We start from the raw sequence: 20,441 nt of genomic DNA on the forward strand, positions 1-20,441 counted from the left end.
AAGGGAAGCAGCGCGCAGCGGCCGCCGCCGTTCCGCAGCAGCGCCGGCCCGGCCCGAGCGCGGCCGCCGCCCCTGAGCCATGTTGCGCGGCCTGGGCAGCTGGCTGGGGCTGGAGCGGGCAGGCGAGGAGCAGCTGCTGCCCGCCGGCAAGAGGAGCGGCCCCGCGGAGCAGGAGCATGAGGAGGAAGAGGAGGCAGGGCCGGCCGGGCAGGAGCAGGGCGAGCTGCAGGGGGACTCGGAGGCGCTGCTCAGCCAGGCCAAGGGATTTGGCAGTGAGTGTGTCGGGGGTGCCGGCTTTCAAATATGAGCTAAGGAAACAAGGCTGCAAAATGCCTTTGGATTATCGCCTCTTTCAGAGCTGTTTTTGAAGGAGCAGCGTTTCTTAAGTATCTATTCTGTTGGCACAGAATAGAGGTCTGTGTGCAGAGAGAGTAAATCTGTCTGCGTAGAATAATGTACTACGTGGATTGCAGTGTGGGCATTTGTGGTTTTTTTCATAGGAAAATAAGGGAGCTTGAAGATTTTGTTGAGCATGCCTGCAGTCTTAGAATCACAGAATGGTTTGGCTTAGAAAGGACCTTGAAAATAATCGCATTCCAACCCTGCTGTGGGCAGGGACGCCTTTTGCTAGACCAGGCTTAAAGCCCCATCCCGCCTGGCCTTGAACGCTGCCGGGGATGGGGAAAGCTGTAACTTGCTATAAGTAAAATTCCTGCTTTACTGTAGCAGTGAATTCTTGGATTAAATTAATCAATAGTATAGACCTATACTCATTACTAAAGATTTTTTTAAGGAAGGAATTTTAAAATTGATGCTTTGAAATTCTGAATCAGTATCATCTGAGAGGTTAATCTTTACTGTCCATTGTCTTGGGCAACCAGAACTGCAGCAGTTTAGTCTGTGTAGTTTGGTCAAATACCTGTCTTGTTGTGGTAAATTGATACTAGCCTGCTGCTGACTCTGATTGTTCTAATCTGCAAATTGCTCTGATAGTTCAGGAAGGATAAAGTTTCTGGGGAAGAAAAAGTATTGACTATTATCTATATAAAGGTCCATCCCATAACTTGCTCTGTAAATGAAATTGTGGTTTAGTGGTCAGTGGGTCCATTGTCTGTGACACCAGAATAGATTGTGGTGGAAAGCCTTTCTTGCTATTTTAGCACATAATCCTAGAAACTTCTGCATGGCCAACAGCCTGGGTAGCTGTGTAAAAAGAATGTCCTGGCAGATAAAGAATTTTACTGGTAAAACTGAAGCCTTATAGAGATTATTTCTGCTCATTATCATGTAATTACAGAAATTATGAGCGTTTTGCCAATGTTAACTAATAATAGAAGTATTGCTAGATACATATTCTTAATACTTGAAAGATGGAAGATGGGTTTCTTAGTAATTTGAAAGTGTTATTTTCCACCACAAATTCTATTTTTCTAAGGCTAAGTACCACCCCCTCTGCAGTTTTATAAGTACCTTAGTCCAAAAGAATATTTGCCCTTAATGGAAGTAAAAAGCATTTTGCTCTTCAGCATAGTTCCAGGGGTGGCCAAAACCACCTTGTGCAATAAGGCCAGAATGTCACCAGACAGCAAATGCCTCTGCACATTTTGCACCTAAAACAATTGCATAGAGGAGAGGTTCCAGGGATACATGAAACAGCCAATAAAAGCTGGTAGGGAGTAAGCAGTCCAGTAGGTTGCTGCTTCCTCTGCTCTTATAAAGGGAATAATATATGTGTCTATGTCTAAAATGTAGAACTTAACCTTTTTTTATACCTGTATCATGTGATGGGTTATAAATGCCTGATAACAGGTATAAAAGATTATAGTAAGTACTTGAAGGATGTTTGGTTAGCACCATTCTGTAACTTGTAAGTGAAAGTTACATTAAAAAAATTGTCTTAAGGCTTGGCTAGACCTCTGCATATTTTGGTATTGATTTGCTGATATCATTGCAAAAGCGCATTTTATCCACCACAGAGAAATAGTCAGCTTTCCAAGAGATGACATCAGTGTTCCAAAGTAATTCATTCTACTGGTGGCTAACAACTGTGTGTTAAAGAAACTTTTTCAATTTTTTAATTTTTTTTTTTTATTATAAGATTATTTTTTACATTTCTTACCCATAGGGAAGCTGGATTTTTTGAGAGTTCTTGAGAAGGAGCCTGGTCTTTTGTTTGGAACAAAAGACCTGGGTTTTGGTGGGATTTGTTTGTTTGGGGGATTTTTTTTTTTTTGGTTGGTTGGTTGATTTTTTGACAACCCCCTGTATAAAAGTCAAAGGTGATTTTCTGGAGTAATTGAAATATGTGACTTCTTTTGAGCTGACTACCAAGCAGCACCTCCAGATCTCTTTCTGCAGGGCTGTTCTCCAGACACTCCTCTCTCAATTTATATTGATCCCACATGCAGAATCCAGCATTTATTCTTGTTGAATTTCATGCCATTGATGTTTCCCTAGAAGTTCCAATCTAGATCCCTCTGCAAGTATTTTATTTCCTGTGACACTGACACAATGTATGTACTGGAACTGAGGTACTGCAGTTGGAATGCAGCCATTCATATATAATTAAGTGCTTGTGACATCATGCTAGCTGAGAAATAGTACCAATGTCTTAAAATCACTTGTCTATAAGCTGGTACTTGATGTTTCTGAGGGTTTAAGATGTACATCTTGCTTCTTGCAAGTTTGTTCTCCTTAATTAAAATAGAAAATACAGTGCAGATGGTCATGCTGTGTGTATGTAGTTCTTTCCTTGCCACCTCTCTTCACTTCAGCGCTGCTAATACAAAGAATGAGTCTTTGAGAATAGTCTTCATAGCAGTTCTGAGACTGAATGTTTTCAGAAAATATGGCTCAGAAATATCAGTGAACAGGGTCACAGTGCTTTTCTCAAAATAGGTAAGGGCAAACATCAAGAGCAAGCTTTTATGCTAAAACTTTTAAAGGAGGTGTTAGCTGCCTGAGATTTTTCATGGATTTGCTGCCTCGGTTTATTAGACTTTATTGTGCATGTTGAATTTCTTGAAAAAATATAATTCTGTTTTAATACTGTGGCTAAGTTACTTTATGGCTTAATGTCTCCAAAATACTTAAATGAAATCAGGAAAGACACGTTGCTTCAGAAAACTCATTGGAAAGGAGTATTTTAAGGACCATTAGCAATGTTTGATTTAGTAAACAAGGTTCGTGTATAAATATTTGATTTACAGAAAGTTGTGATCATCATCATCATTATCATTGAAGAATATAAACTAGAAAAGGATAAATAGAATTTTAGGAGTTTTTTTGTAGGCCAGAAGCTGGGTTAAGTTATTTTGAAAGAAACTTTTAAGTAAGTATCCAAACATCTAGAGAAGATAAAATAAATGTAGAAAGAGAAGTGGATGTAAAGAAATCTATTCTCAGGTCTTTGTTTTTTTGTCTGTGAAAGGTTACCTCTTCAATTTTGCCTCTGCTGCTACAAAAAAGATATCTGAATCTGTTGCTGAAACAGCACAGACGATAAAGAAGTCTGTGGAAGAAGGAAAAATTGACAGTATCATCGATAAGGTAATTTATTTCTAGACAGTTGATCTGAAAGATCTATTTGCTTACCATTGTTACAACATGTGGCAAATCTGGCATTTGATAACATTTCTTTAAGCTGTCTTTGGATAATATGTCTTTCAAGAGATACTATCCATCTCTTGTCATGATGAGTGATGTGAGTGAAATGTGACTGAAATGTCTGCGTGGTAGAGTTTCCAAAAAATGGTCACCCTGCTTTTCTCAGTGCTGCACCCGTGTTTGTTCAGTTCCTTCAGGATATTGATAGACTGGAAAAAGACCAGAAGAAAATATGAAAAATGCTAATGTAGGTGGAAGGGCTGGAAGAATTTGAGACAGGCAGTTGGGGAATGTCTGTCCCAACATGTCTGGACTGATTTCTTTTTGCCTGGACTGATTTCTTTATTGCCTTAAATAAAACAGCTTATTTAGTTGGAAAAAGGAATGAGGTAGCTTGCATCTTAAAGGCAGAAGTCAAAATTAGCTTGGCATTGTATATATTGTAACGTAGGACCCTAAGGGTATGCAGATACAACTCCATAAGAACCAGTGAGCTTATGAAACACTTTGTTACCATCCTGTTCTTTTCCCCACCCTGACCCTGCCCTCTTCTTGCCTTCTCTGTTCCTGTCTGTCAGTTCCAGTTGCTTAACTTGTGCCAGCAAGTGTTCTTCCAGTGCTTCAAGCCACAAACCTGGCAGAAGGAAAAGAAAAAAGAATAAGGCAGCAATAAGTGCCATGAAGTGTTCTGTGTTTGCTATTGAGAGTATCTGGGAAGGGAAAGGTAACTGGTCAAAACCATCCCAGAAGTAGTAGGACTGTGCATCCAGGAGTGTCTGACACAGCAAACCCCTTTTCCTGCTCCTGTCTCTCAGACAGCCCTTCTAGGGAACTACAGCATTGCCTGTTTATTTTTTTAATACAACAGAATCCTATTTCTTGATATAATTATTTTTCAGGTTGCCTTCCATCAAATGACATCAAATTAATTTCTATTGTGATCACATTTTACATTTTGTCTTCAGATTTCATAGACACTTGTCTATATAATAATAGCAAAGATCTATTTCCTTCTATGGTAATATCAGAGTCTAATGTAATTTTGATCTACATCAAAGGGGAAAAATCAATTAACAAGGTTATTTGTTAATTTAATACACTAATAATGCTCCTAAGAAACTGTAGCCAAGTACCTACAGTATATTTTATGCCAAAAATACCATTTTCTTTTTTCTAAATGTTTTAGAGGAATATGAATTCCCTGTTTCGATTAATCGGTATTACATACAGGAGAAACAGGATTATACCTGTATCATCATAAAGCTTTCTCCTTATACCATATAAATTATTTTATTCCATAAGCAGAAAAAATTAACACAACTTTAAACCAGAAGGAAATGCAATAATCTGTTTGTATAACTGACACTGCTATAGTTCCCTCAGTGATAGTAATCTTAAACTGAAATACTGGGTCACTGAAGGAAAAAAAAAATAAGGAATTTATCAGGATTTAGCTTGAAGACTTCTATACATTTTGGCAACTTGTTAATCCATAGACCTCACCACATAAAAGTTATATTTTTGTGAGTGGTTTAAGTATTCATTTCTAGCTTCATCTTTTTTGCCTCTGCTTTTAAGGAGAGAACATTTGCATTGTTAGTTCTAGATTATGGCATACCGAATCCTGAGACCCTTCTCCATTTTTAAAATTCTAAATTCAATATAGACTATTTCTAAATATGATTTTTTTAAATGAAAATTTTTCAACAATAAAAGGGGAGAAGTTATTTTGTTTCAGCTAAGCAGGTGTTCTGAAATTCAACTTTACAATTTTGAAAGTCCAGTTTCTTGCCATGGATATATTTCTTAGGCAACTCTTAAAACTTCTGTAAGGCCAAGAGTATTTCAAAGTGTTAGTGCTTTAAAAACAAGTTTAAATAAGTCTAAACAGTTTGCATTGGCTCTGTTTTATACAGTGAGCCAGTAAGTGGATATGCATAGTATGCCAATGTTCAAATTATCAGCTAAGATTTTCCTTATATTTTTCCTTTTCCCCTGAAATTGATAAAACTATAAATATAATTTTGAAAGTATACACAATAGTATTAAATGCAAAATCAAATGTTTCAGTAAAAGGACATGTATGATTGACACGAAACACCTTTAACTAACAGGAAGGGCCACCACAGATATAAGACTATGCACTGTATTTGAAAGCACTTTCTGACTGAACATAAAACAAGAAGAGTGATTTTTAATTTTTTTAAAATTGTGGTTCCCTAATTTTTATTTTAGACAATTATTGGAGATTTTCAGAAGGAACAGAAGAAATTTGTCCAAGAGCAGCAAACCAAAAAATCAGGTAATGTATGCTTTTTTTGATGATGTTTAACATCACATAAATGAAACCTTGCTGAAAGCTGGATAATTGAGCTGTATGTAAAACTAATCTATCAAAATACTATTTAATGAAATGCATCATTACAGGGCTTAATGCATGTGGTGGAATAGGAAGATTATATTTTTAAGTGAGGTTAATGTTACATTATGTAGGTGGTTTAGATTTGCTTTTTAACCAAATTCTGCTTTGTGAAATAATCTCAAAGATCACCATGCTAGCTAAGTTGTTTTCTCACATTGAATTTTATTTTTTTAATGTGTTACCTGAATACAATAATTTCTGACAGTTTGAGTATGTAGTGTCTCTGTTAATCTTTAAAATGAGCTGGTTTTAATGGATTGTGATAAAATTTTTCATGGTGTTTTTAGTTAGTATGTTAGTCCGGTTTCTTCTTGCAAGATTGTTTATGGGATTGTGTTGCTGGTATTTCTGTCTTTTTGTCTGTTAGTAAACTTGGGATTCTCTTAGTATATTTCTAAAAGCTTAATGAAAATAGGTAGCTAGATTGGCCAAAGGAGGAGTGACAGATGGTCTGACTGAAAGAAGCATCAGCATCTCATGTGGATCCATGTGGGTGAAAGATCTTGCTGGTATCAGCTGCACAGGCAAATAAGTGCTGTTAGTTTAAGGGCACAGGAATTATTTATCTGCTACAGATGCATCAAATTGTCTCTGCAGGCTGAATTTGCATTGGCAGTGAAGAGATTGATAAATATCTATACAGCTACAATAGTTTATTTTCCTCTCTGTACAGCCCAGAGAACTATTTTGAAAGTATCAGCAATAGACCAGCTGAACTGGACTAGGCTTACTCAGTGTACAACAGGTTGTAATTCATAACAAATTTATAACATTTTTCTCCATTGTTAAAGAATTGGTGTCTTCTGGGTGTAAGTTACTTTGCAAACTTAATTTAGACAAAGTTTACACATTTTAAGTGGATCTGGGAATACTTTTTGCAGGCACCTTAACCAGTTATACAGCACTACTTCAGAAGCTTATACTAAGAAGCACCAAATTCTGACTGGTGCATGCTGCAAAGAAATCCCCACAGATTTATTCTTACAATTACAGAGATCAGCAACTATTTAGTTGTTGATTTGTTTTGGTTTTTTTTAACCTCTGATAAGCAAAGATCTATTCCTAGGGTTCCTCTCTTACGCCAGGTACTTAGTTTAGGAAAAAGACACAATGACTTGGCCTACTGGTGTAACTCTGCTTACTTTTGTGACACTGTTACCTTATATAAGGTCTGTTATTTGGAGTGGGGTTTTTTCTAGTAATATACATGCAATTATCTTCTTCCTTTCAATACTAGAAGCAGCAGTGCCTCCCTGGGTAGACAGCAATGAAGAAGAGACAATTCAACAACAAATACTGGCTTTATCAGCAGTAAGTATTTAATTTCCTGTAAGATTTGAAATTTTCTCGTGGAGAAATTTAAACTACTGGGTTTTTTAAGTAAGTTTATTAAATTATGTGTTTTCAAGATACTTTTAATATGTCTTTCACCACATAAATAATGTACTAGAGTAAATAGCTCTATCATTTTCAACTTGAACCTAAGTAGATTCTCAATATGTGTTTTATTTTTATAAAGGCTTTACAGATTGCTTTGCTGCTCTTGTGTGTGAAATATGGTGTACTTTTTCTGATATCATTTAATGGCTATAAATATGTTCTTCAAAGGATAAACGGAATTTTCTGCGGGATCCTCCAGCGGGTGTGCAGTTTCATTTTGACTTTGATCAAATGTACCCTGTTGCACTGGTCATGTTACAAGAAGATGAGCTTCTCAATAGGATGAGGTTTGACCTTGTTCCCAAACAGTAAGTAATTTCTTCTGGTAACTGTACCATCATGCTTTTAATGTGTCTGTAAATACTCATAAATTACTCTTTGTTCATTTCACTTCCTTCAGTTCTTTATGTTCTTCCAATGTGTACATATATTTTTATGCTAGTGCCTAAGACATGCAGTATCACACGTGTGTTTCAGTTTAGCAATTTGAGGTAAGAAAAAAAGTGTATCTGTGAGACAGAACTAGTAAGGACCTGTTGACTTAAGTGTGGGAGAGATCCTCAGTATTACTATGTCCAGTGTGCTAAATTTTATGAGTTTTTTTTTTCTGCCAAAGAAAGGTAAAGGCAACAATCAAGATGTTCAGATGTGTTGGTGTAACTGACATCCCAGACAGGTGATTACAGATAGTCAGAGACCGCCCCTGGAGAAATGGTAATAGAATGTGTCACAAAAAAACAGCAACGCAAGCGAGAAAAACTGGATTTGGTTAGGAAATGGGAAAAGCTCTGTGTTTCAGAGCTTTATTCTGGAGCTGTTATTCCTTGTCCAGTCCCAGACTCTGTTCCTAATGCTTATTTCTCAACTCAGTTTTCTATTTAAGTGGGAATTCCTACGTTAGTCTCCTTGTTTAGAGATGAAAACAGAAAGAACATCTTTCCTTATGACATTTTCTGTCTTAAATCTCCTCCTTTTATAAACCTTCCTAGCTCCTCATTCTGTTTACCTTCTTCTTTGTTGTCAGTTCTGAAGATCTGCCCGTATTCTCTCAAACTCCCATATTGTCTTCAGCCTCTGGTCATGCTATCCTTGCCTTTTCTACCACATTGCTTAATATTTTTTTTGCCTGTTCTTAGTCTCAGTCACTGTGTGCCTGAATAGGTGTGAAGGTAACTTCTTTGACAGGCTACACAAGTTCCTCCCCACAGATCTTGCCATTTCTGCCTTCTGTTTCCTGTGAGGTTGTTGGGTCTTTTCTTTCTTGCTAGAGGAATTTCAGGGGGAAATGTTACCTGAGGCAGGGGATAGTCTGCCACTTACCAGAGCTAGTTATTTCCAAGATGGCAGTTTCTGGTTACTGTAGGATCTGTAGATGTGCTAAAAGATGTGCAGGTAGTGAAATAGTACTGCTGCAGTCTAGGATTGGCTTCTGCCACCACAGATGTTCCAGTTCCACCTGTCTAGGGAAGATGTAGACAATTATAGTTTGACAGTAATAAGAGTGTTTGGCTTAGAGGGGAAGAGAACGGGGTCATTTGGCTTGTTGGGTTTGTTTGCATAATTTGTCAGGAGAGATGGAACAGCATAATATTTTTCCATACCATGTATTACTGCCTATTGTTAAGCTTTTTCAAGAATTATAACATTACTATTGTAGGTTCAAGTCAATTGCAAATGTCTTGTGAGAGATCAGGAACTTCTAAATGATAGACTTCTTAGAATGTGTTAAAATTTCTTTTTTAAGATTTTACTTAAATATCAGCTATGTCTATTCCACCTCTCTGCATATTTAATTTTATTTCACAGCTAGATGGTGAAAGGAACCATATTCCAAATGTAATAATCAAAATCTGTTTGTTCTCTCTAGTGTAAAGGAGGAGGTATTCTGGAGAAATTATTTCTACAGGGTGTCCCTAATTAAACAGTCTGCACAACTCACAGCACTTGCAGCTCAACAGCAAGCAGCAGGAAAGGAGGAGGGCAAAGGCAGAGAAGGGGACAGTGAACTGAAAGGTATGGGAAACACTTGTTTTAGCACAGTTCATTAACTTAGTGTAACCCTGTTGTCTAAAATCAGAAGAAAAAATTTTCAAATACTAAAATTGATAACATAAAGAGCAGTCCTTTAATGAAAGCTTTCAGTTGCACATATAATACCTATATGCATGTGCAGCATCAAATTTTCACAATTTTTATAAGTTTAATTAATTAGCATGTCTAGCAAGTACATCCAATTGGAGAACAGTTGCCCTGTAACCCACCCTTGGATCAGCCCCATTGGAGCCCCTTCAAGGATTCTTAGCCCTATGTGGTGTTATATCTACAAAGTATCTTATTATTTTAGCCCAGGTGCTAGTGCAAACCAGGATGTCCTTGTAGAAACTCTTTTTCTTGACCAAACAGAATTTTAAGAATGTGACATAATATATGAGAAAGGGTAACTACTGTTCTAAAGTGTGAGAAAGTGCTAGAAACTATACAGCTGTATATTAAAAATGTACAAAGCTACAATTATGTTAAAAAAGCTAAAAATCATTAGGCATCAACAAATGTTCACTGTATACACCAGGTGCCATCACATTTTTATCCTGGATTGCTTGTTGAATCAGGGCTTCTCTCACCACACTTGGTGTCTTTGTGTAATTGGGGAAGAGGAGGCTCCTGGTGCTTTTAAGCTGTTTTCCAGTTTCAGCCAACTTTGTCAGAAGAGAGGAAGTCTCAAGAGGAGAAATGTTGTATTTGGCTTATGACAGCTCTTGACTATTAGTGGTCTTAGATGTGATTTTTGACTTGTCAGAAAGAAGTAGGAGATAACTTTGGTTCACTTGATCAGACAATAGGTACTAGCCAACCCAGCCAGCTGGCATATGGATTGTTCTTGGCTTTTGCTCATCCCTCAGGCCAAACAGAAGTTAGTGAGTGATACAGGGGTAGAACTACTGTGGTGGTACAGTGCAGGGTGTGCAAAGGCCCATAATGTATTGTGGAAACAGAAAAAAAGGGGGTCGGGAGGCTACCTGGGATTCAACCTTGAGATGAAAAAGCTGCTTCAACTAAGGTGTCTTCAGTTACATTGATCAGTTTCTACAGGTGATTCTTACTGACCCTCTTACAAACCACTGGATCTCTTTGCATGCTAACACATTCTGCAAGCAGGAATATCTGTGGCTTAAAGAGTATAAAGCAGGTAATTACTGGCAGAAACACAAAAGATAACCAGGAGCTCATTCACCACCCCAGTAAGACACCTGAAGGATCTTGGCAGGCTGGGTAGGCACTGGGCAGAAGGCGAAAGCCTTTTCTGCACCTTGGAATGGTTCTCATATGCCAAATACCAATGAATTGTCATCCATGAGTTCCAGTAATACTGATGTCTGTTGACATTGCTGGCCTGACTTTCAGTCAGGTAATTGCTGCCAAGTTAACTTCTTTTTCCTCCTCTTTGAATATATCTTTCCATATAGGTATTTTTCCTCTTGAGTCACCTTTCTTAGTATTTTACAGACTTTTTCACAGGTCTTTTGCACAGCTTAAGTAATCTTCTGCACAGTCTGAACTGACGTTACTCAGTCACACCTTAGCTGCCCATCCAAGGAACAGAACCTTGGGGTGAAGGGGAGGCTACAGGTGGAATTACGAAGCTGGGCTTCCATGTTGCCTATGTGCCTTTGTTGTCAGTTTGTCTCATGCTTCTCATAGGTTTTGTTTGGAGTGTGCCTGTGTCAGCCTAGGCAATGTCCCCATGTAGAGTGGAAAAAATAGTTTTCTCTGAGTAGATTCTGTAGTAGCCTGTCTTGTAGCATCATCATCCAAGCAATGCTGACAGATCAGGCGACTCCAGAATATACTGTAGACCAAGAGGCACCAGTTCCTACTGCTTTTACTCAGGACAGTTGTTTACTGGCCAAAACTATGGCTGCTTTGACTGATGTGTCTCAGCTTTACAGGAGAGACTGCATCTGATCCTATTGAACAACAAAAACATTATGTTTGAGTCATCCAAACCCTTGGAAAGTACCATTCAAAGTGAAAGTTGCTGGATTCTAGTAAAATTCCCATTGTCACTAAAGCAAAACATGTCTTCATTCAAGAAAAACCCAAAAGCTCTATTGTCTTTGGCCTACAGTTCAAACCATCAGTATGGGATATGCAGATAGAGTTACTAATAACTGCATGTTCTGTAATGGCAAAGATACATTTACCAGACTGTAGTAAATGCATGTTTTTGTTTGACTCAGAAATTGCATAGATTTGGGAAGCTCTGAATCATACATGTTATTTTTGGTTTAAGTAACCTTTTTGAAATTTGGATTCCCTAATTGGAGGCTAAAACTGGAAGTAATTGCCTGTTGGTAGTTCATAATGTTCAGGGTTTCTTCAGAAAGCTGAGTGTCTATAAAATAGAATTGTTAGCCTTCCATTTCTGTGTCTCCTCCTTAGCTGCTATTTTCAGAAAGTTAAATAAGCGTGGTTGATCGGAAAGGAAAAGAGACAAATGGAAGAAATTCCATGTTCTACTGTAAAAGCTATATAAGATCTATAACAAAATGCCAAATTCCAGCCCTTCTCTAGGTATTAATAGCTCTGTAGTTAGGGAGTAAGTCACCTTGGGATGAGAGCACACTGCCAGAATGATACGTCAGTCACACCTGATGGGGGCATGGCCCAGGGCAGAGCAGCTGTGTCCCACCTGCACAAGAGCAGCAGGTGGGGTCTGAGGCACCTCTCTTGAGCAGCAAACAATTACTGCCATGTCCTAGAGCTTCCCCAAGCAGAGAATGCTGGAGCCTCTTTGGCTGCACTGTTGGGTGCAGTGAGAGATCCTCTGGAGATAGGAAAGTGGAAGAAAGAGAGAAGATGAGACAGAGCAGTAGGCATTGAGTAGATGAGCTATAAAAGCAGGACAGCTACCAATTAGGGAATGATTTTAATTAAAACTGACCTTAATTTTAAAAATTAAACACAAAGAATGAGAAATTGCTGAGTTAGCAGGAAGGATCCAGCTGAGCACCCTGTAGAAAGCAGAGCTGCAAGCTCAGAGCTGCTTTGCATGTTTAAGCAGGGAGAACTGCTAAGCAAGCACTTGACTACTACAACAGTTTCCCCTGAATGTAAACTGTTCTTGCAGCCACCTGGCTCTTCATTGTAACTCCTCTCCCCTGAGAGTTGCATGAGGGAAAAAGCTGGGATGTTCCTTTACCTGCCAGGGACAAGATCTAGCCTTGCTTGTAAACAGTCATTGTCTTCCTAGCACCATGCTCTAAATACAGAATACACATCAAGTTTTCTTAGGAAATTGAGACCAGCTTCTAGGGTTTGTTTCTCAGTGACTTCCTTTGCCTGTGTGAAAGGTAAGGCTGCAGAACACTGTTCCCTTGTGCCCTTAGGGGTGTGCATAGTACGTGTGCAGTCTGGTCTGCTCAAGAGCTAACTGGCACCCATGTCAGCAGTAGAACCCAGCCAGGGGAGTTTGAAAACTTCTGTGATAGACACTGACTGGATTTTATGAGTTTAAGTTTTCAACTTAAAAGTTTTTAAGTTTATGCACTTGTAACTTTAAAGATCTTGGGATGTAATTTTGAGGGTCAGAGGGATCCTGTCTATTAAGTTTGGAGCCATAATGAGGAAATGGCTTGCTAAATTTGTCTTAGTAAGGAATAGAAAATTGTTTCACTTTGTTTTTGAAAATGGTTCACCAGTAGCTAAATTCAGCCTTTAACCACAAGGATTCCTTAAAATACAGTATTTCCTTGTATACTTAACAGCTATGCAAATTAAATTAGATTTTTAAATATTTAAATGTTATCTACCTTTTTTTTTTTTCCCTTAATAGAAACAGTACGGCCAAAAACACCACCTGTTACAATAAAGCCTCAAATAAAATCACAAGAGGTAAAAATGCTGTTATATTTTATTTGGGATTTAGTATGTGAAGCTATTCCTTAATAAGTAATTATGCATCTTTTTGAGTAAGTTCTGCTATGAAACCATAATAATATAGTATCTGACAGCCCTAACCTGCTGCTGTTTTGCTGTGATATTAATTTTCAGCATATAATCTTGAAACTCATTTTTAGTAGCAGAAACAGTAGTTTCTCTAAAGAATGTTTTCCTTAGTATCCTGCACATTATGATGTGACTTTACTGTCAAGAGTGAAATTTCCAAAACGTTTGGAATAGAAGGTTAGCATTGCATCAAGACATGAGCAGTACCTTCATAAAAATATATTTGTGTGCCATGTTCTGTACAACTCTTCAAGCAGTGGTCAGGCTGAAGTATAAGGAATGTAAATGATGCATTGCAATAGCAACACTGTTCTATTTCACTTTTGCTTGGTACTGCAAAAGCCTTTACCTTAGACACAAAATGACCTTTGTTTATTTCTGGATTGTAAAATTGGTGCCAGAGAACACTCTTGGCAGAAGCAGAGATGTGCATTCACTTGCCAATAATATGCAGCGGGCAAAGATTTCTGAAGAACAGTTGCCTCCTAATCTTACTTTGATGTTACTGATTTGTGGTCAAATTTTTAACATTTAGGTCCTGTTCTAAACTACTCAGGAGTTTATTATTGTTTCTGAAGAGTAAAATTAAAATTAAGACAACACAAAAAGACAGCCTAGAATGTAAAACAAATCATTTTCAGTACAACTATCTAACATTTTTGTTCGCGCAAAAATACTTGTAAGGAAAAGTAGCCAGTAAAGAAAAATAGTTGTGAGAGTAATGCATTTGGGTGAGAGTAATGTGTTTGGGTTTTGACAACTCTAGTTTAAAGCAGTCACATGAGTGAAAGTACATATTGGTGACTTTTTTTACCCTGTTTGGAGAAGTTTGTACTGAAGTGTCTTGTTGCAGGATGAGGAAGAGATTTCCACAAGTCCAGGTGTATCAGAATTTGTGAGTGATGCTTTTGATACCTGTAATCTGAATCAAGAAGATCTAAGAAAAGAAATGGAACAACTAGTGCTAGACAAAAAGAAAGAGACTTCCGTAGTAGAAGGTAAAGCTACTATTACCTCTGTTTCTTACGTAGAGCAATTCTAAGACAAATTGATTTAAAAGAAAAAAGAAAGGTTGTAATTCAATTTAGAAAAGTAGATCTGTGAACATTTTTTCAAAAGTGTATGAAACAACTTTCAGTGAGATATTACAGAAATTAATGATAATTTTCACCATGGTCAAACCACATCTTACACAGAATGTTAACTGTGAGGGGTTTAAATCCAAAGAACCTAACAGTTTTAGGTCACTCTGATGAAAGTGAGTGTGGGGTATTTTTTTCTTTTTATCTCCTCCTTTCTCTTTCATAGGTTCTTCTGCATATGAATTATTTTCTTTAATTGACATCCTTGTAGGTAAAGTACAGTATTTGAAAGTCAGGCTCTATTTTCTTCTTTTGGCACCAGCTAAAAAGGCAACATTTGCACCAGACTATGAGCTCCAAGAGGCCTCTGCCTATAAAGGTTTTTATGCATTTGGAACACTTAAAATTTAACAAATAGTTTGAGAATGATGATAAGAAATTAAGTGGAGCTTATTAATTAAAATAATTCAGAAGAACTAGTATCAGTGTAAAGAGCATAAAAACAGTCTGTGATGATGTGACTCTGGCCATAGATAATTTACTCTGACAACACTTGTATATGCAGATTCTTATCACAAAATTTGCAGAATTTTCTTAGAATGTGCTTTGGATTTTCTTGCATCTAGTTCTTCAATTAGAGTGTTTTAATAGGTCATTAATGTGTTACTTGTTCAGAGCAATCTCAGCTGGCCTGAGCTGATTTGGACTCTGGAATTGCATACCTTCCTCTCCAGGCTGAAGTGCAGCCAACATGTAACACACCAAACGCCCATCTCCTCCCCCACACTCTTGCCTATGATAGGCAGAGCTAATTAAAACAGAGATTAACAACACAGGAATGCCTTCTGACTAATTTTTTGCCCTGAAGTATGAAATATGATTACCTTTAACCCTGATTAAATGTGCTTGCCTAGCTACAAATGTAGGTGAGGAGAGTACCTTTTTTGTTTTAAACCAGCCACAGTATTTGATCTTGATTTCTTTTTTCCATAACAGTATATCCACACTTTTACAAACTTTATTTTTTTAATGGGAATTTAAAATTGCACAGGGAGGTTCAGTTGAAAGTAGAGTGAAAGACTGTAGAAAATGATCTTGCAAAGGGACACTCATAATGACTTAGCTGTGTATTTGCTGTTCATATCTTTATTATAGTATGCATATAGGAATTATATTGTATATTAATTGATTTCTATTTGTGATCAATAGGAAGGGGAAATTTCTGAAGCTCCTTTTGTTTCTAAGGAGAATAGTCCATAAAGTTTAGAGGATATAAGAGAGATTCAGTGCAAATATATATCTAGTTCTATATAAATAAGCAACATACAATATTATCTGTTAAATTCTTACGCATCCTTTGTCTCTTTTAGAAGAAACTGCTGATTGGGAAAAGGAATTACAGCAAGAGCTTCAAGAGTATGAGGTGGTGACAGAATCAGAAAAGCGTGATGAAAACTGGGATAAAGAAATAGAAGAAATGCTGCAAGAAGAAAATTAAACATTTTCACAAAATCACTATAACCCAAAGCTCTTTTGGAGGACTGACATGGATTTCTGCTTTCATATTTTGCTTACAAAAATATCTTCAGAAGACATAAAAGAATCTCAAGTCATTATAATTCCATATGGGAATACAACCAGTATTTCTGTTCTTTATATGAGCAGTTTCTGAACTTCTATATTCTTCAAAAGAAAAAAAAAAAGAGGAGGCAGATACTGCAGGTTATAATTAAGTGATAACATTCATACATGAAGCAGTGGTTCAGTTTGAGGCATTTTTAGGTGATCAAGAAGCTCTTCCAAGAGATTTCTGAATCTAAGAATTGCAATTTTTTTTGTCCACAGCCTTCTGTTTGAGATGTAAAAATGGATGTTGTAAGTAACTTAGTCCTTGAAAACAATTCTCTCTTGATATTTGCACTCTGATCCCTGTATAATCTGTAAATGTGTACTATTTTTAAGGTACTTATAGTTGATAGATTTCACATGTATTTAACTTCCTTAATGTATGTAGCCAAAGAAATTATAGAAAACCCTATCAAATAACTTTCAAGGATTTGGTAAAACACACTAATGCAGAATCCAAAAGAAGGTGATCATTTATCAGTCAGGCAGCAAACATTAAAGCATTTAAATTAATAGAGGTAGGAACTGCTTGAATTAAATTTGGGTTTGTTAATCATATTGAGATACTGCCTTTCCCCACAGAGAGAAATGGTTTAATGCATTCTTTCTGCAGAAGGCTGTTATGTTTCCATTTAATTTTACTGTCTTAGCTGAGAGCAAATTAAATGCTTCTTCTTAATTTTAAGTGCTGAAACATTCATGTGAAAACTTCCACTGGTTTGGACATCTTTATTAAATACTGTAAATATGTATAGAATTGGCTCATTTGTTTGGAGGGAGGGCAGTGAGGAGCAAATATGCTTCAGACACAGATTTTAAAAATACACTTTTTCACAGTGCTTAAGACAGAGAATTTAAAGTAAAAATAGGGGGTTTTTTCTCTAAAAAGTTTTTGTTTCTTCATAGGCATCTGGATGTTTCCTGTGGTTATACCATTAAGTCAGTACCTTTTATATATAGAAAAATGAAAATTTTATGTTCAGTTTGTCATCTATTTCATAAACTTCTATGACAAAGCATTCATGAATTTCCAAATACAAAGGAAAAGGGGTAAAATTAAGTAGGTCGGGGCCATTAAGCAAAATTGAATTATAGGCATGTTACATACAGTAAGCTCTGTCTTAATGACATAATTCTGCAGAAAACTTTTGTAAAGAGACTGAAGAGATTACAGCTGTAATTACTCAGTCAATATTCATCCCGTGGGAAATGAAAAGAGCTAAGTAGTTTCCACTGCTGTTACTGCAAGAAAGGAATATTTTAAATTGTCTCCATTAGCAACTTGGACAGAAAGTTCTCTATTTCTCGTTATGGAAAAGGAATTGTTTTGAACCTGCATACATTTGGCTTCTCAAATTAGTTCATTGCCATACACTTTCTCAACTTCAAACCATTTTAAGCACAATTTGTATTTTTCTAGATTTTTTCACTTAGTTAACAGATGCGAGGTAAGTCATGGTAAATAATATGTACTTAAGGTGCTTTTATATCTGGGATTAATTAAAGATGACAAAAATTAAATTTGTTATACTTATAAAAATAAGTCTATTCACAGCTCAGTGGTTACTCCTGACAAATAATACTGCTGTAGATTTAAGCTGGAGATATTAGGATCTGTCTACTGTACAGTTTGACGTGACACCTTCTAAAAAAATGGGTAGTTCTATTCTGATAGTGGCAAATATTCCCTGGATGACTGAGAGCTCCAAAATCACTGTTCCAAAAGTCTGCTTTCTTAAAAACAAGCCTGATCATTCCTAATGTTTTCAGATGTACAATGGCCTTATTTGCATGGGGCTTGTACATCAAGCCTCATCTTTCTTTTCGTGTAAGCATAACCTATATAGTGGTCATAGCTATTAAATTCAATTTCTCATAAAAGATGGCTCCTTCATATACAATTCATTTTTTCCTTTTTGTGAAAAGCAATTATATCTATAAAATAAAAGAAACCAACCCACTACTTAAATTTGCATTTAAAAAAGACAATAATGTAGCAAGACTGAATCTGACTTGAGCGCTGATATTTAAAGTCTCTTATCAAAAGTCATATTAATATTTTCAAATCTGGGTATCTGGTTTTAAGCTGGAAAACTGAAGGAAATTCTCCATAATCCTGCAGTTTTCAGGCCTGGCCTATGACTTTTATTTAGGTAAGTGCTACAAGTGCCTATCAGTTCTTATTGTGCAAGGGAAGAGGGAGAGTATTTGCATTCCACTTGCCACAATGGAGGAGCACAGGCAGACCTTTTCATGTTCATGGTGAATCTTGCATGCCTTTGTACCCAATGTGTCATATTAGTATATAACAGGAGCGAGTGTGCTGGTCTTTTCTTAACAGCGTCATTCCAAACACTGGGATGATACAGATGCTAAAATCCAGCAAAACAGTGCTACAAAATCAATGAAAAAATGAAACCAAAAATGAATGTAAATAACATCATTCTCTGGATACAGTGTGACAGAAAGTACAGTTGTTCAAAACATTGAGAAGAAGCTTTCTTGGAAGATAAACTTGCAGATTTTTTTAATTAACTTTTGGGAAACAGGGCAAAGATCACTCAGGAATCATGTCGATTAGCTTAGAATAGCTCTGAGATACCAGCATCTCCACTTATTCTGTGCACTGAACAATCATCTTCAACTATTAGTTTATAATTCCAGTTGGTATTAGTTAATACCTGTGTGGAATTTTAACAATTTAATAATCTGTCCTGGAGGAGTAGGAAAGATTGTAAAATCCGGAAATAAGAAAAGTGTAGTGAAAAGTTCCCCTACGTTTTTATGTGATCACTTAGAGATGATCTGTTATCAAAGTTAATCAAAGCTTTCAGTTTCCTGAATTGTTCTAGTAAACTTCTAATTTTTTTTCGTTTTTTGCCTCAGTATTTTTTTCCTTGCTGTTTGGTGATCTTAGTGGTCCGTGGGGTGATGTATGTAGTATTGAAGTGCAGGATGTCAATTTTAACCTCCTGCATTTAAATAACCCTATGTGCAGGAGTGTGTTGCTGGACTGTGAGATGCATCCTTGAACTGTTGGCCACTCACATATTATTGACTTTTACCTTGCAATACCTATTGATAGAAAGGAGCAAAGTGTGTCTGGTTACTTCTCTGTGCAGTGCCAAGCAGTAGCAGCCGCATCAGCCCTCAGTCCCTGGGCTATGTCAGGAATGTGGTCGTACCATTGATGCCTTTTTCTCTGGTCCTAAAAATATGAGTCAGACACAGTTAGGGTGATAAAAAGGGGTACCTTTACAGAAGGACCCTTAGGTGCATGGCTGGTTTGGTGGAAGAGATGCATACCCTGCATGATGCAGGTACAATTTTTATAGATTTTGTAAATTGGCATATCTGACAAGAGCCCTGCAATTAGCAACTGACCCAGTGAAGTAGTCCCCCCAGTTCTAGCACCTTCTAAATTCTCCCCACGTAGAGTGGGGACCAGGCCCTGTTTACAAAAATATGTCTCAAAAAGCTGGTTTCAACCTTGGTTTCTAAGGACAACCAAGATAGCATAGGGATCCTGGAACTTGTTTTGTCTTCCTGCCTAGGAAAATGCTGAAGCTAAGCTTCAATAAGAAGCTACAAATAAATGTGTAAAGAATGCAGACAATATATAAAAAAGGTAAAAACCAAAACTGTTTACCACCCTGATAATGGTCTGGGTTTCAGTTCAGCAGAAGTCTACAGGACGTATTCTCTGGCCTGACACTCTCATGTCTCAGTAAGAACTGAGTGATAGATCTGTAACAGCAGTACAGTGGCCTAGCTTTAAATAACATTACCCATTAGTAGATTTTCCTTCCAAAATACTAATTTTCAAAGCTTATCTCCTTTGTTTTAAACATTTGGATTGTTTGTGTGTGTTAGATCATCATTCTAATTTTTTTTTACAAAATGGTAAGTCAATTAATTTCTTGCTATATTTTCTGTATATATTACAGTTAACTATTGGAGAAAACAACAGTTTCTACAAAAATATCAGAAGTCATGCATGGCTCTGTTTTATTCTCAGTATAGCCCAGCATTTCCCATAGATAGATAGATAGATCAAGACCATGCATACATATAAATGCAAACCCACATGTATCATAGTGTCTAAATATATTAAAGAAGTTATAATGTACTTTTCAGCTGTTACTTTGAACTAGATACCATCGAGAGACAAAGGGCAACCAAAATAATTAGCATTAGTTTGTCACACTATCATTTGTAATGAGATGACTCTCTGTAGAAGTGAAGAATGAAATCACTTG

At 36.9% G+C, this 20,441-nt stretch overlaps 1 protein-coding gene across 2 annotated transcripts; it reads left to right on the top strand.

Moving 5' to 3' along the window:
• Nucleotides 1-8: 8 nt before the first annotated feature.
• SYAP1 (synapse associated protein 1) lies at nt 9-19,057 on the top strand. Of its 2 annotated transcripts, XM_059839824.1 has the most exons (9): nt 13-272; nt 3,431-3,549; nt 5,842-5,908; nt 7,266-7,339; nt 7,637-7,776; nt 9,336-9,481; nt 13,302-13,360; nt 14,328-14,472; nt 15,927-19,057. In XM_059839824.1, exons 1-9 carry the CDS (start codon nt 80-82, stop codon nt 16,052-16,054), a joined length of 1,071 nt encoding a protein of 356 aa, XP_059695807.1. In that variant the 5' UTR covers nt 13-79; the 3' UTR covers nt 16,055-19,057. The 2 variants fall into 2 exon arrangements, with proteins under 2 accessions (XP_059695808.1, XP_059695807.1); XM_059839825.1 differs by lacking the exons at nt 13,302-13,360; nt 14,328-14,472 and having other exon boundaries at nt 9-272.
• Nucleotides 19,058-20,441: the final 1,384 nt, after the last annotated feature.

Source organism: Haemorhous mexicanus, chromosome 2, assembly GCF_027477595.1.
Source record: "Haemorhous mexicanus isolate bHaeMex1 chromosome 2, bHaeMex1.pri, whole genome shotgun sequence".
Taxonomy (NCBI): domain Eukaryota; kingdom Metazoa; phylum Chordata; class Aves; order Passeriformes; family Fringillidae; genus Haemorhous; species Haemorhous mexicanus.

Bases quoted from the DNA above. Each gene is read 5' to 3' on its own strand.
- SYAP1 (XM_059839824.1), top strand. From the start codon at position 80: ATGTTGCGCGGCCTGGGCAGCTGGCTGGGGCTGGAGCGGGCAGGCGAG. The intron at 7,777-9,335 runs GTAAGTAATTTC...TGTTCTCTCTAG, and splicing joins TTTGACCTTGTTCCCAAACA to TGTAAAGGAGGAGGTATTCT. The intron at 9,482-13,301 runs GTATGGGAAACA...TTCCCTTAATAG, and splicing joins AGGGGACAGTGAACTGAAAG to AAACAGTACGGCCAAAAACA.